Source organism: Physcomitrium patens, chromosome 2 (assembly GCF_059467195.1).
Source record: "Physcomitrium patens ecotype Gransden chromosome 2, ASM5946719v1, whole genome shotgun sequence".
NCBI lineage: Eukaryota > Viridiplantae > Streptophyta > Bryopsida > Funariales > Funariaceae > Physcomitrium > Physcomitrium patens.
In genome coordinates this window covers 13,888,127-13,902,591 of record NC_143411.1, presented here as the reverse complement: position 1 = coordinate 13,902,591, position 14,465 = coordinate 13,888,127, and the positions used below count along the sequence as shown (strand labels likewise).

The 14,465-nt window shown below is 41.0% G+C and overlaps 1 protein-coding gene across 2 annotated transcripts; it reads right to left on the bottom strand.

Annotated features, from left to right (window-relative positions):
- Positions 1–458: 458 nt before the first annotated feature.
- Positions 459–9,852, bottom strand: LOC112274013 (uncharacterized). Of its 2 annotated transcripts, XR_012216910.2 has the most exons (3): positions 6,682–9,846; positions 2,485–6,541; positions 459–2,270 (listed from the first exon to the last, which is right to left on the bottom strand). XR_012216910.2 is itself a non-coding variant. In XM_073531947.2 (2 exons), exon 2 carries the CDS (start codon positions 6,257–6,259, stop codon positions 5,786–5,788), a length of 474 nt encoding a protein of 157 aa, XP_073388048.1. In that variant the 5' UTR covers positions 6,260–6,541; positions 6,682–9,852; the 3' UTR covers positions 459–5,785. The 2 variants fall into 2 exon arrangements, 1 of the variants encoding a protein (XP_073388048.1); XM_073531947.2 differs by having other exon boundaries at positions 459–6,541; positions 6,682–9,852.
- Positions 9,853–14,465: the final 4,613 nt, after the last annotated feature.

The following is a 14,465-nucleotide window of genomic DNA, read 5'->3' as shown; positions in this document are numbered from 1 at the left end:
AAAATAAAAGAAAATAAGAAAATTCTAATCAATATTATATAATAAGTAGTAAATCAATTTTTCAATGATTTTATTTTTAAAATCTTAGGTAAAAAAATAGTTTGTTTCTAACTTAATCAAAGACTTCTATAAATTTTAGTTTTTTCTTATAAAAATCAACTTGGTCATACTTTTATCTAGTGGCAAAAACAAAAAGATTTCAAACTACAACAAGCAAGCAAGTATTGATAGACTTTGACTATAAAGAACAAGTTTAAAGAGATATCAAAAAAAATATTTAAATTGATATTATAATCTAATAATATAGGTTAGTTTTTATTTATGGATCAAAAAAATTAATAATAGTTATTCTATTGAATTGAATATGATAAGCAAAAATCCATTATAAACAATTCATTCTTATCTTTGTTGAACTTTTTTATCTCTACTATAATTAGATTACTCAAAGCCATAAAAAAAATAATAAAACTATTTTTTAAAAATAAGTTTTTGGTTGACATTTTTAAATGAGTTGGATTTTATGCAATAGTTAAAATTAGGTAGCTTAGCATCTATATTATTATAAAAAATCAAAAATATAATTGTCATAGAATTCTACCCCGTTTGTGTCAGAAAAAGAAAAACTGAAAGTGTTTGAGTTGCACCAAAGAGACTGCGGCACCAAAGAATCACACAAGCTTCCCAGCACATGCACATTTTACAAAGGAAATGAAGCGGAGGGATATCTGTAGATTTTGACTTCGAAATTGTGCAATCAATGATCCAGATGAGCACTGTTCCATGCCCGCACAACTCTACGTCATTCATTCGCAGCAGAATGCAAAAAGCTGACTTGAATGCTAATGAGGTGCAACAATCACATAATCAGATACCCCACAATGTGATTTTATTTTGTTTTCCTTTCCAAATCTGAGGACAGGTTCTCGTTGACAATCCTTCGTGTGGAGTATTTAATTGGCTATGCTCCGTCTGAGACAAAGAGCTCCTTAAAAACTATGGGTGGCTAATATAATTCTCTTCAGAGGATTGTACCAAACGCTTCAAGAGGTGCCTCTCGTTGCTATTATAAAAATGCAAACATCTGTGAGCAAATCCCCGGCAACTTCTCATGAAGGGAGACGGAAGGCCTGACACCTTCATCCCTTCATCTCTTCAAATTAGTGCATGGGTAGCACACCTTTGGATTCCAAACATAAATGCCAACTTTAGTATCTGCATGGAAGCTGCCGAGAGTCAGTTCACAAAATGGTTCAACTATTCTGATATATAACAAAGGTTTTTGTGGACATTGAACTCAGTTTCTGTGACGTGCCTCGCTGGTGTCTCCACGCCATGAAGGCGGAGAATCTCCAGGGCGTTGGCGATTCTGTGCTTGGGTTTTTGTGCATGTTCTGACGAAGGAGGTGAGACTAAGGAGGTGAGACTAAAGAGAATAATGCGTTTATGTGCTGTAGACTAGTCTGCATGTACAGATTAGTGGGTTCTTCACCTTCAACGTCATCAGAGTAGTCAGCGTTACACGGTGTGGTACTTCGACAGCCCAACTCACTCACTACATGCAGCTAATGAACACCTAACAACTTCACACATTTATACTCTTACTTATGAACAACATGAATTGACTGTCAAGTCACTTTTCTCTGGCATGGAGCTATAGCGCACAAGTTAAAGAGCCACCAAACGCATTGAGATTTGAAGAGATCGGACTGGGTTGTTTAAACTTGACAAACCGCTTGCAATGGACAGATCGTTTCGCGACCCTCAGACCTATTGTATATAGTGCAACCACACAAATTTTACCACGCCTGATGAGATGGGAGAATTCCGTTGCATCGAACAATTACTGAGTGTAGAAGATTTGTTCGCAATTGGTGCAAGCTCAGCTGGAGACATCACAGCCGGCGCAGGTGGGCCAGGTAGCAAGCACTGACATAGTATTGCGACGTAATGGGAAAGGATCACACTGCAGGCCGCTACTTACTAAGAGATGCCATCTGATTTCAAGGTTGGGAAGTTGAGCTTCATCACCATCACCATCGTGACCAGGAAGAGGCATCTTTCCTGGCCAGCTGAGCAATGCTGCTTGCATTTGCTGACGCTCCACAGTTCATGAATGCCGCCCTAATAGCAAGTTTGTTGAATCCGTGAATAAATCTGTCACTCAGCTCGTTCCGTTTTAATTAGACCAGCGTTTTCATCCGAAACGTTCGGCATTCGGCTCAGGCTACGTGTGCCCTTGCTGTAGATTCCCTCTAGAAAAAGTAGCCGGCCTACGGAAACATGATATTTGATTAACAACTCATTAACTTAGAGCTTGCTGATCTGGCAAATTATCTTGTGTTCATTGAATGCTGGCATTGTACTGAACAACATTGCGCTTCTTATTTTATGACAACAATGGGGCCCTTGAAGCACTCACTCTGGAATTCAACACACTATCACATACAAATCGGATCTGGAGGAAAGTTTATCAAAGAATTGTACTTATTAACGACAGAGCATATGTCCGCTGTGAGGCTCGAGAGTAGAAATGCTCTTGAAGGGAAGTAATTGATTGAAAAAATATTTCCGCGCGGCATTATCTTCACGAAAAAACACTTCTGAATGAACGCCATGTTTTCTGCTTGTGCATCTGCGCATCTAACGCACGACGCACACCCTCTCGGTCTGTAACGGTTAAATAACACATTCATTGAAGTCATGATTCGGAACATCGAGCACCGATCCTCGCAGTACGAGATTTGTTGACTGATTTTAGTAGTAAAGCACCGGACAGTGGAACGTGGACAGTGTATAACAAGGCTGTCAGAAGGTCATGAACAATATGTTCTTAGTGCGACCGCAACCCATGAACAACTGGGCCCAGTCTGGTGGAAAATGAAGCTCTAAGTCTACCTATTTAGGCTGCAGGAAGCTCCTGACAGCCGACTTCGGTGTTCAAACCAGTCGCAATTGCAACCAGGATTGCAGTGGATACTGTCGTCCAATAACTTACCAACGCCTATCCATGTGGTGCAAATGCTGGCACTGGGGGCCATAAAGTGCCTTTTTCCACAATGAAGCATGACGATGCTCCATTATGGTATCATTTGAAATTTTGATAAGATTAGAATATTCCTCGATAATCTATATCCGGCTGGCTCGAGGGACGAGCTCCAAAGGATCTCTTTCTGACAATTCGGGATAAGCTCATGTAGTCATCGACTCATCACAAACTGGGCGACAGTGGCATCTGTGGACCCCGCCTCCTCGTAGTTTGCTTCTTCTCCTGAAGCCTGGTACATGCAATCTAAGATCCTGTAATGATAGGACTTTAAAATCAACAAGTGCATTCAATTCAGCTTTCCCTCGAAGCCATAGCTGATTCCGTTCGTGAGAGAATTGGTTCAGGAATTCATGCAATTGGCAAGATGTTCTCTCGGAGGACTTGTACAGCAGTGAGCCAGACAACTCAATGAATGTTCAGATTATTTAGTGTTAACGTTAATAACGGTGCGGTCTGTGATGGTATCACGGGTCCATTTTGCATAAAGCAAGAGAGATTGAATCGACGTGGAGTGGGAGGAGGGCAGATTTAGAGGGCTACAGGTGGGACGTTCGGTGGTTTGTAACAGTGACGGTAAGTCAGCCTGCTGCCCATACATGTAGAGGTTGGAACGAGGTAGAGGTACTACATTCGGGGAATCAGTCTATGTCGTTGACGAGAATGTTCTTTCTCCCCAGCTCCGTCCTGGATTCGCTCCACAATTTCTGTTGGCAGCACGACAGAATAAACGCCACCTCCTTATCTTCCTCAATCTGAGAAGAACAATGGATCTACCCAGGAAGCCACAACAGGACGAAACATACCTCCCTATTTCTCCTCGGGTTCTGTAGGCCTCTCACTGTCTCTCTCTTACTCGCTCTCCCTCCATCTAAAACTATGCATCAAGAATAGCAAAAACAATGTGAGGTAACAAAGTTGAGATATGTTTCATGTTTGTTCTTTTTAGTAAATATTGAGAATGAGGCCCTTCCTGCCCCTTCCTGCAACACAGCTACTGATAAAGTTTTGAGCTGTAATTGTTATCACCACTGAAAATAACAACTGCCATTTGATACTACCTTTCCACGGTTGACAAGTAAATGTACATGCCAGCTCATTTGTGTGGACGATGACAAGGCGATTCCATTGAAGATCCCTCCCTGCCTCTTCGTAGCTTGATTCTTCCCAGATGTATCACCACCAGATTTTTCACCACCAAACTTTCCCACGGTAGTTCTGGCTCGAAGTAATCGTATCCCTGCTTTGATAAACCAGCTTCGGTTGCGGCACATCATTTGCCAAGCAGATCCTAGAACTATCCGTCTCCACGTCGTCCCGATTTACCACATAGTGTTGCTTGTTGACGGTAAATTTCGAACTTGCGCAGCACGCACCAAATTTCACCAACCTTCTCAAGCCTCCGAATTTCATGCGTGAAGCCCGTTCTAACAAGTCTCCAACGAGCGGCAGACCCAACAGTCCCTTTGACCTACGGGAACCCTCTTCAGTTAATATCTCTTAAAATCCCAGAGGAAAAGGAGTTCTATAAAACATGTACCATCATGGAATGGTACTAAATGATTTCACCCATTTGTCGAAGAACTACTCAAGTCGTTGTAGTACAGCTATTTAACACACACAAACGGGTACGCCAACATGAGTTTGCAACACATCGATGTTCAAGACCGGGGACTGGTATCTCATGGAGCGATCGGAACCTCTTTACAAGCAACAACGAGTAGTATTAATAATAATAATAATAATAATAACAACAACAACAACAACAACAATAATAATTTAGGAGAAAAAACGCCCCCATTGAATCAAAGCTCCTTATCCAAGTATTTATTGATCCATATATTGAATCTTCGATGGCATTTGAGGTCCAAATCCTTCAACGTCCCGATCCTCGATAAGATGCGACGTGGCTAGGGACATCGAGAGGAAGATGAAGAGGAATAATGGCAATCTCATGAGGAACATGCCTTGCTTATCAACAATAATCTCGACAGCATTTGTGAGGTAATACCTCCATGCATGTGATGGTTGAATGGCAGGCTCTCAAGTGCCCACTATTTTTTGTTTTTTGTTTTTCTGTTTTTCCAACAGGGTCCTTCAGAAGCACTTGTGCCCTCCGATTCCACATAAATTTCCTGCTCTCGGGATTTCTTATCTGCCCAAGTATCGCGCATGCACCGCAGTGGCGGAAAGTAGCAGGCTGGGACGGCCCCACATCCCCCACCAAAGTACATCGCGCAAAGCTTTTGCAGACTCTCACTCTCGCTCTCCTTTCAGCTGTGAGAGCTCACTCGTTGGCACCTCGCAAACTATTGTGTCGACGCCCATGGACTGCTGCTTCTGTTTTGTCTCGCTGGGGTGTCCCATGTCGATGAATTTTTGGATTGGAGGGTTTATATTCATGGATGGACGTCCCCGATGGACATACTTCTCAATCGACAGCCATCATACTGGGATTCATCCACAAGAGCATCCTGGAAAACATTCCTTTGATGTGTCAAAAAAATGTTTTTGCCCTCCCCCTCCACTTCAAACTTGGTGTGACAACTCAATTTGCGTGGGGGAAAAGCATGGAAATAAAAGTTGGAAGTGAAAACGGACAATGGTGTGCCTTAACCATGGCCACACAAGCACTCGAAGAGCCCAGTAAGTATACAAAATTATGCTTCACGCGCTTATAAATGGCAATAGCCTCGAACATTCCGACGCCTCATACTAGTGCTCTATCATGGCACCGAAAAGTCAAAGCACCTGAATGCAGTGCTGATAATGATCCAGTGTAAACGCTGGGCTGCAGTAACTGAACAAGGAGGTTTCGTTCGTGGAAGAAGTGAACGGAGTGGAGGGCTCATGACTGAAAATGAGTATCTTCGATGATTCCGGAAGGCAAGCTTGGAACAGGATACAGCTTGACCGCCACATGGCATCGAAATGCGGACACAAGTATATGGCAGTTCCGATGAGGGAGGACCTTTCTATCTCCCAGATCTGCGCATGTTTCGCGATTCCTTTTGGTGCTCTGGCCCCTTGTTTGCAGCACCATTTGCTGGGATGGGTTACTTGCTGTAAATCAGGCGCGGTGGACCTCATCCAGGTGCAGCCAATCTTGACGCATTCTTCACCAACAATAACCGAGTCAGCTTGGGGAGGTTTGAGAACCCGCCCCATCATTTGAGCTGCCGATGCATCTGAGAGCGCAGTTGTGTCGTGACACATCAACCCCCCCTGCGAGAGCTTGCAGGCCGTGATAATGCAAAAAAATTTACGCCCGGTTTCCCATCACACATTCACACCCCTGACCGAATTCTTTCTGCTTGTGCGACTGGAAGGTCACGCTCCCGGTTGTTGACTTTGATTTCTTGGCGCTGCATTACTCGAAAGACATGGTTGTTCCATGCCTTGCTGCCTGTCCTTGTAAACCAGGCTGGATCTGATTGTGAGAAGACTATAGTTTAGAGGGCGGGGTAGCACTCTCGAGTCACGATGACGACTTCCCTCCTGAGAAAAAGCAATCATCCAACCCATCAGGCAGTTTCACATAACGCTATTGCAATTCCTCTTCACCTACCATTATTCACCGTAATAAGATTAGAGACCAGTTTGTCGCTGGTTGCAATTCTAGAGAAGCTTTGCGTTACCCTGCATTGATTTGCACCATTGGATCGACTTCAAATTGCTATTCCGCTTCATTGCATGCACCAGGTTCGAGGATGTACATTCGGGATTTCAATTGCCTATAATTATATAAATATTGGTCCTAAGTAACGTGAAAAATTAATAAATAAATACGTAAATAAATGACCTAGTGCTCCTGATTAACCAATGATTCGTTAACAGCCGTGCGCATTCACATTACGCGTTTGCGCGTGCACGCGACAACTGTTCTTCGCAGGGTGACCGCGCGTTTCACACACCAAGATGCGGAATACGCTGCTTTCTGAAAGCATCGGGTGTCGGAACCGTAGAGCAACAACACCTGTGCACAGTTTGCATTTTTCAAGTGCTCCTATAATTGAGATTCTAGCCGGAGTCTCACGACTTCCAGCCACACATAACCATAGCTTGGAGTCGCTCGAGCGTCGAAGTTCCTGGCTGGGGACTCCTGACATGGGTTGCTTGTGTCAATTACTTGCACAACATCTTTTTGTAGAATATGAGCGTTACAGATCACGGAACGCATAAGTCCATAGCTTGGACTAGAGATCACAGTGGGGTCCTTCGAAGCTAATTCTTCTCCCTCAGTCAAAGAATCTAGCATGGAATCTACTCCCATAACTTAGGCAGGTATAACATAGAATCTGAGATATTCTGGGAGCTGAATTGTCACCTGCACGAATGACACGTCACTTTACCCGCTTCCGGAACCTTTGCGAGAATTGTCCGATTGATACCGTTTACCCAATCCGGAAATTACTGCCCTTATTCAGCTCTAGCATCATGTACCAACACAACGCCGAAGCATACAAGCACCGACTGGTGTTGACCTCCAGTTCGCAGTGGTTTCCCTGTACCGACTAATGCAGGACTGGACAGCCCTGTCTGCAAGGAACACTGATTGAAAATAGTCACGATAAAAACGTGCCTATGAGAGTAACTTCGGAGCGAAATCGAGACACTTGGTGAAGCACTAAAGCCCATTCTACGTCGTACATCCAAATTTCCTCGCCCACGACAAAACAAAAAACCAACAGTCGAAAATTTATAAATTGAACGTTCAACTGACGTACCTGTCAAACCATGTTTACCAACCGATGGCATCAGGGATCACGGCACCTCCAGCTTGGTGGCGTTCCATGATGGTCACCATCGGAATTGGAAAATCAACATACGCTTCCGAACTTACCACACGTTTTGTCAGGAACAGAATATGATTACGTTTTAGGCAAAATCCAGATCCCCATTGGCCACCATGTGGCGCTCCCCAGCACTAGTTCGTGGTAATGGCCGCAAGAAACGTGAGCCGAAAGGGCGAACTACCCCAAAAACACAAATTATATATAAATCAGAAATAACAGTATCTGGTGGACCCTCATGGGCATATCCGCCGAAACTTTCCACTGCCCCCTTTTAATTCTGCTTGACCCGCTCTTTCCTAATTTGGTATTAAAGCTCGTCTCGTGCCTTGGTCTCGGGTACCTTAGGGGGCGCCATCCTCTCTCGCTCTCTCGCTCTTTTTCTCTGTCTCCGTGTTGCTTTACTTTTGTGCATGGATAACAAATGGGTGTTGCCATCGCCGCATCGGCAAATGCTTCGAGACCGCTTTCTCGTCGACGAAGAATTAGCTCATCGTCCCAAACGACGAACGATAACGAAGTGGCTATTTCCTCGTTCGTTTGGTTTCGACGGTGGATGGCGCGCCTTCCCTTGTTTATTTATTTATTTATTGTAAGCCAATCATTCAATTTATCATTATGATCTTCCCTTTTGCCCACAACATCCATGACCCATTTCCTCTTTCCGCCTTTGGCTTGATAAGATTCGTTGGCTTTTGACTTTTTGCGTTGCTTTTTAATCCCTACTTATTCTTGAATTCCCCGTAAATGTGTCGCTGAAGTGTAAATTTTTCTTGTTTTCATTGAGGGGGTAGAACAGTGGACTTTGTTTTTTTATCTTTTTTCTTTATCATAAAAGACTTGGCAGCTGATGTTTGACTTTCAATTGTTTAAGAATAAATACACATAAAAACAAGAACACTACTACATGTGACAATTTTAATTTGTATAGCAATATCAAAGTAGATTTTGAACACAAATTACTTACGGCAATAAAATTATACATGTCGTATCTTACATTAGCAAGAAGTTACAGGACAAACAGTGGATAATAGAAAAATAGTCATATCTTTTCAAAACTTTAAGTAAAGAAAAATTTGAACTTTATCAAATGATATTAGAAAGCCACACCGTAATAATATGTTAATATTGGACAACAATTGAGCGAGTATAAACATAAAGCTTTTTAATTGAGTGATAACTTATAAAAATTAGTATATTAATGATATATTACTAATAAAGTAAAGTAACTTCCAAATGTTTATTTTTTCTAAAAACACATCCTCATTGAAAAACAAAAACTTAGGTGAATACATTGTATTGATGTTTAATCTTACTAATCCTTGATAATGGTTGCATTCCAAGTGAGAGTTTCTCATTTTTTTTCAAAATAAACCTTAGCTGCAAGATTGTTTACAAAGATTCTTAACAAAGTTTATAAGAGGTGTTTTAGCAATTTTAAAAATATTTATTCGGTAATGTTTTTGACGTGCTTTACATTGCTTCCAGAATTATTTTTGAAGCAACCAATGACTATTCTAATTACAAAAAAATATAAATTTTATAGGCTTAAAAAGTAAATAGGTTTTAACGTCTTCATTTTAAATTTCAAAAGTACATGAAATTATACTTTATGTATTTAACTAAATAAATAAATGTAATGTTAGCAGTCACAGAAAAAAAATGAAAATTTAAGTTTAGATACAGTATGCAATATAAAATACTATTGAAAAAATAACTTACAAAATATTTATATTTTAGATGGTGAGTAAAATTTAAAATTTAAATATTTTAATCTTTATCACTAAAAATGTAATAAATAAAATAAGAAAATTTTAAAATTGATACTAAAGTAAAATTTAAAAAATACAAGATGGGCCAAGTAAATTTAAGTTGTTTTTTTAAGTTGATATTTTATTTACATGCCAAAAGTTTAAGTTGAGATTTCAAACATAATTATTTAAATTCTTTGATATAATGGACTAAAATGTTAAGCAAAAATTAGGTGTTCATTGTTTAATAATTTATAAATAATGGTAGATTGGATGAAAATTTATCACTTAAAGATAGGTAGCTTGAATTGCAAATGTAAACCTCAGGTATAAATCATAACACATAAATTTATATTTTGTCCTTTTAAGAGAAGACAAATAAAATAAAATAAAAAATAATAATCTTACTTCATACTAAATAATAATCACATATGTGATTTGCATACAAGTACTATACTTTAAAACTTAGAATGTCATTAAAAAGCAACAATCTATAATATTAATTTGATTTAAAATCTATTTAAATTTAAATTATTCTATTTGATTGTGGTCTTTGCTAATGATTTGTGTAAGAATATATATATATATATATATATAGATATATGTATAGAGAGAGAGAGAAATAAAATAGAAATCACCCACTACATAATATGATGTATTTACCTAATTTATTCAAAACTTAACTTGAATGTAAAGTTAGAAAAATACAACTACATGATTATAACTATATATTTCTTTAACTATTAAGAAACTAAGTTTATATCCCAAATTTTTAAAATTATAATTATCACTTATAATCATTTTGGTATTATTTAGTTTACAAAAAGGTTTTGATGACATTTTTTCATTATAATAAATTGAAAATAAATTAAAATAAATTAAAACACAACAAAAACTAACATCTTGGAATAAATCATTAAGGCCATAACCATTACTTTGTCCCTTACTATCATGCAACACATACAACTTCAAGATGCTAATTTTAAAAATCTGATTCTAAGAATTTTATTCAAAACCAAGGAACAAAAAAATCACGACTTAAACTATAAGTACAATTTGGACTTTGAAACACAAATACCAATCTGATTATCATTTAATAAGTACACAGTTATGCTATTGAACGCTGTTTAAAGATATACAAACGCAGTGCCAATTTGAACGGGTTAAACCAAGAAATTTACTTAAGGAGTCATAGAAATTGACTCAATTTGATGCTCAGACAAACTCATCAAACTAAATTAAAAATCAATAATTTCTGGAACCAACTTCCAACCCAGATATTTCAAATTTTTAAGATTTGAAATAGTTCATGATAAAAATGGGAAAGATTGTAAAATACTCTGCACACTGAAACTGAGCGAAATGAAAGCAAAAGAAGGGAGAAAAAGAAAACGAATAAGAAGTCGGTGTGATGTCAGCGCTTAAGCAAAACTCCCCACATGAAGATCCATGAGCATGAAGCTGAGCCCCCTGCCACGCAAAGCTGAGCTGGCATGGTCCATGGTGGGAAGACGGTGGCTGGAGGACCACGTAGGCGCGGAGCCACGTTAGCCAGACCCGGAGGGAATCTGCCCCGAGGGGGTGGGGAGGGTTCAGATTCCGTGGGCCCGGCGCCAAGTGCAATAGGGTCACCCGTCGCCCATGATCCCTGGTCTTGATTCACACTGCAAGATCCACCGCAGTATATCCATCTCCATTTCCACTTCACCGATCGATGCGAGTCGTGGGTGTGTCGAGGATATTATCGTTGTCACTCGCGGCGTCATGCATGTCACTTTGAATAAAATTTGAAGCAAAAAGAGGAAAATATTCTGAAGAATATTTTATAGAAAAATAAAAAATAATAAAAAACACGAGGAAGAGGAAAAAAACGGTGTCCACGTTCGATGGTTTGAAACGACCTAGGCGAAGGCGCATAAGAAAGTTCGCCAGTAATTCCTCACATTTTTTTCTTAACACTTCGCGCATCCAGTGAGCTCATGACGGCCTCCGGTGGCGCCATCAGTCTCACGCTCCCTGTACCCGGGGACTGAAAAAATAAAAAATAAAAACTGATAGCCAGAGTGCATACAAAAGCCACAGTAAGAGAGAGAGAGAGGGGGGGAGGGAAACGGTGGCGATCCATTAATGTTGTTTCGAAGCTCCTCCAGAAGTTTAAGGACGCGGCATTGAACTGGTCCGTGGCCATTTGGATCCGTGGTGCATGATATACATGAAAAATTACAACAATAATGATCAAAATCGAGGGAATAGAATACTGCAGTGGTGGACGTGGAATTAAAGCGGTAGTTGAATTTGAATCCGTGTGATCAATGAGGAAGAACATGGGGCTGTTGACCCTCTCATTGATGGCCGGGTGGAATTTGACAACCACGCTCACGGGTCATAAAACACTGCACAGCACTCTTCATTTTATTTTGTAGAATTATACAACCCAATTACGATACTCCCTTAAGCTTGACAACGAGCTTAGAGGGTTATCATAGAAATAAGCGCAAATGACTTCATCTTGCACCGTTTGTGGGTCACCGTGAGGTCATTTTTCCGCACGCCCCGATTGATGATGGGTGACCATCCAGAAGACATACATGAGTTTTCTATTTTGAGCTTTCGCTCAGTCAAATGTGTGCCATTTTACCACACATGTCACGCATGGATATGCGATATCATGTTCATTCTAAACGGGTCGTGTGAGGCGACATGGATTGTGCAGGTAAATCCCGATCGGAAGATGATGTACCGCCGCGGCCTTCCCCGCAGAAACTGGAAGTGGAACCACCCCCTTTGATCAGTTGCTAGATTATTTATGCGGCGCACTGAAGGACTCTGCCTCAGTAATTGTTGCGTGATCAGCTATTTACTGTTGATGAGTTGCATCTCTGTCGAAGGGGATAATTGTTTTCTGTTTTGTTTTTTTTTTTTTCATGATGCAGCTCCGCCAAGCTATTTATTCGAACAACTCCACGTTGTCGAACACGACATGATATCGAGGAATCTGTCGAGTCTGTACAGAGTGTATAGCATCTCTGAAAGAGAGGAAGGTAGAAGGGTAATGCTTCTATTGAAACGGAGCACTTACCAGAAAACCGAATGCTGGATGCCGCATCTGCACCTTCCAATATATTAATATCAATACATTAGTGAGCCGGAATTGTAGCCTAGTCCCAAGAAGTCAGGATCTAAATTTAGTCAAGTGCCTGCAGAGACTGTTCTTCTCGACTGGCTCGCATGTGACTGGGAGTGCAGTGTACTGAATCAGTTTATTCGCAGTCCTTTAACATGGGTGGCAATGGGGTTCGTCCTCCTCAATGTCTGCCTGGCCGGTGCTTGAAGCAACCTAAATTGCAAAGGCAGCTGCAGTTCACGAGATCCGAATGTTGGGGATCAGGCCAAGCGATACTCTCTGTGGAATAATTGGTTAAGCTTAAATCCTAGTTCTCCAGGATTGACGTGCCCAGACCACGCTTGGTCAATCCGAAGCGCCGCATACCCAAGACTGGTACAATTGACAGCTAGAACCGGTCTTCGGATGATGACCCAAGGTAAGATAGAAAGGTAACACCCATGTGGATCCGCGCCTTCCTGCCTCCCACCTCCAACTCCAGCCCTAACATCATGCACCGGTTCCCTCCATGTCGCAGCGCGTGGTAAGGGACGCGTGCCCACCAGTTCCTCCCGCTCCGATCACCACCCAATTCTCAAAAAACCTCGAAGTCGGTTTACGATCGTATTCGAATCACGGAGCCAACATGGTTACTATTTTCCGGACTTTGGATGAACTCGTGTCATGTGATCGTGGAACGGCGAGGGAATCAGGTGCAGCAGCGGTTGGAGTGAAGTTTAAGGTGAGTCGATGGCGCTAGAATTTACGGAATTCTTTCGAGTTGCAGGGTATTGATGGGAAGCATTTCGGTGTGTGGTACCTTACTGATAGACTTGAGCCAGCACTGGCGCAATCACGATGCCACTTGCGCCCTTGCTACCAGTTGATTCCCCTTTGCTATCACATTTCTATCCTCTGCTGTCACATTCGCGTCTCGTTACGAGTCACAGATGCTCATCTTTCGTCGATCACACGATATATTTTTATTTTTTCTCTTATTCTGAATTTCTGATCACATGGAAATGTCGGCGCGGCGCATGGGCTCAAACGGCTGCAACTCTTGACCTCGAAGTCCACAATAGCATTTTCGTAGCTTGCCCTAGCCATCTTTAATTTTCCTTGTTCTCCTTTGAACTTACCATGCAAGAAAAACAAAAAAACAAAAAACAAAACAAAAAACAAAAAAAATTGAAAAATGAAAACCAGGATAAAAATTAAAGTCTCCTGAACAATTTTCGTGTCCAGCAAGTAAAACCGGTTCTTCCTATTTGGCGAGAAAGACAATTTTCCAGTCACCACATCGATCACATGGTCTCCCAAGAGCAGTCAGCAGGTTTTAACCGCGTCTTTTACCAGTTTAATGCAGCTCCTCCCCGAATTTTGCGAAGAATAACTGGAGACCACTAGAAGTTTCATTCGCAGTGTTGAAATAGTGAAAGTCGGATACACAGATATGCAGACGGGAAAAAAAAAAAAAAAAAAAAAAAAAAACTGTAATTGTAATTGTAATTGTAATAAGTATAAAATAAAACAACAACGCGGAGTGAAAGAATGGAGGTTGGATGGAAGTCCTTTTGATGCATTAAATGAATCTCTCTTCAGGACGCCAACCTGAAGAGAGGTTCATTTAATGCATCAAAAGGACTTCCATACAAGGATTCCCACCTCTGGTGGATGTCTTCCACTGGACCCAGGTTTGCTTTTGCGCCATCTGAAACGAGTATCCCAAAGCCTCGGGGGACGGAACTCGGCAGTTGAAATGCGCGCATGAACAA

Bases quoted from the DNA above. Each gene is read 5' to 3' on its own strand.
- LOC112274013 (XM_073531947.2), bottom strand. From the start codon at position 6,259: ATGTGTCACGACACAACTGCGCTCTCAGATGCATCGGCAGCTCAAATG.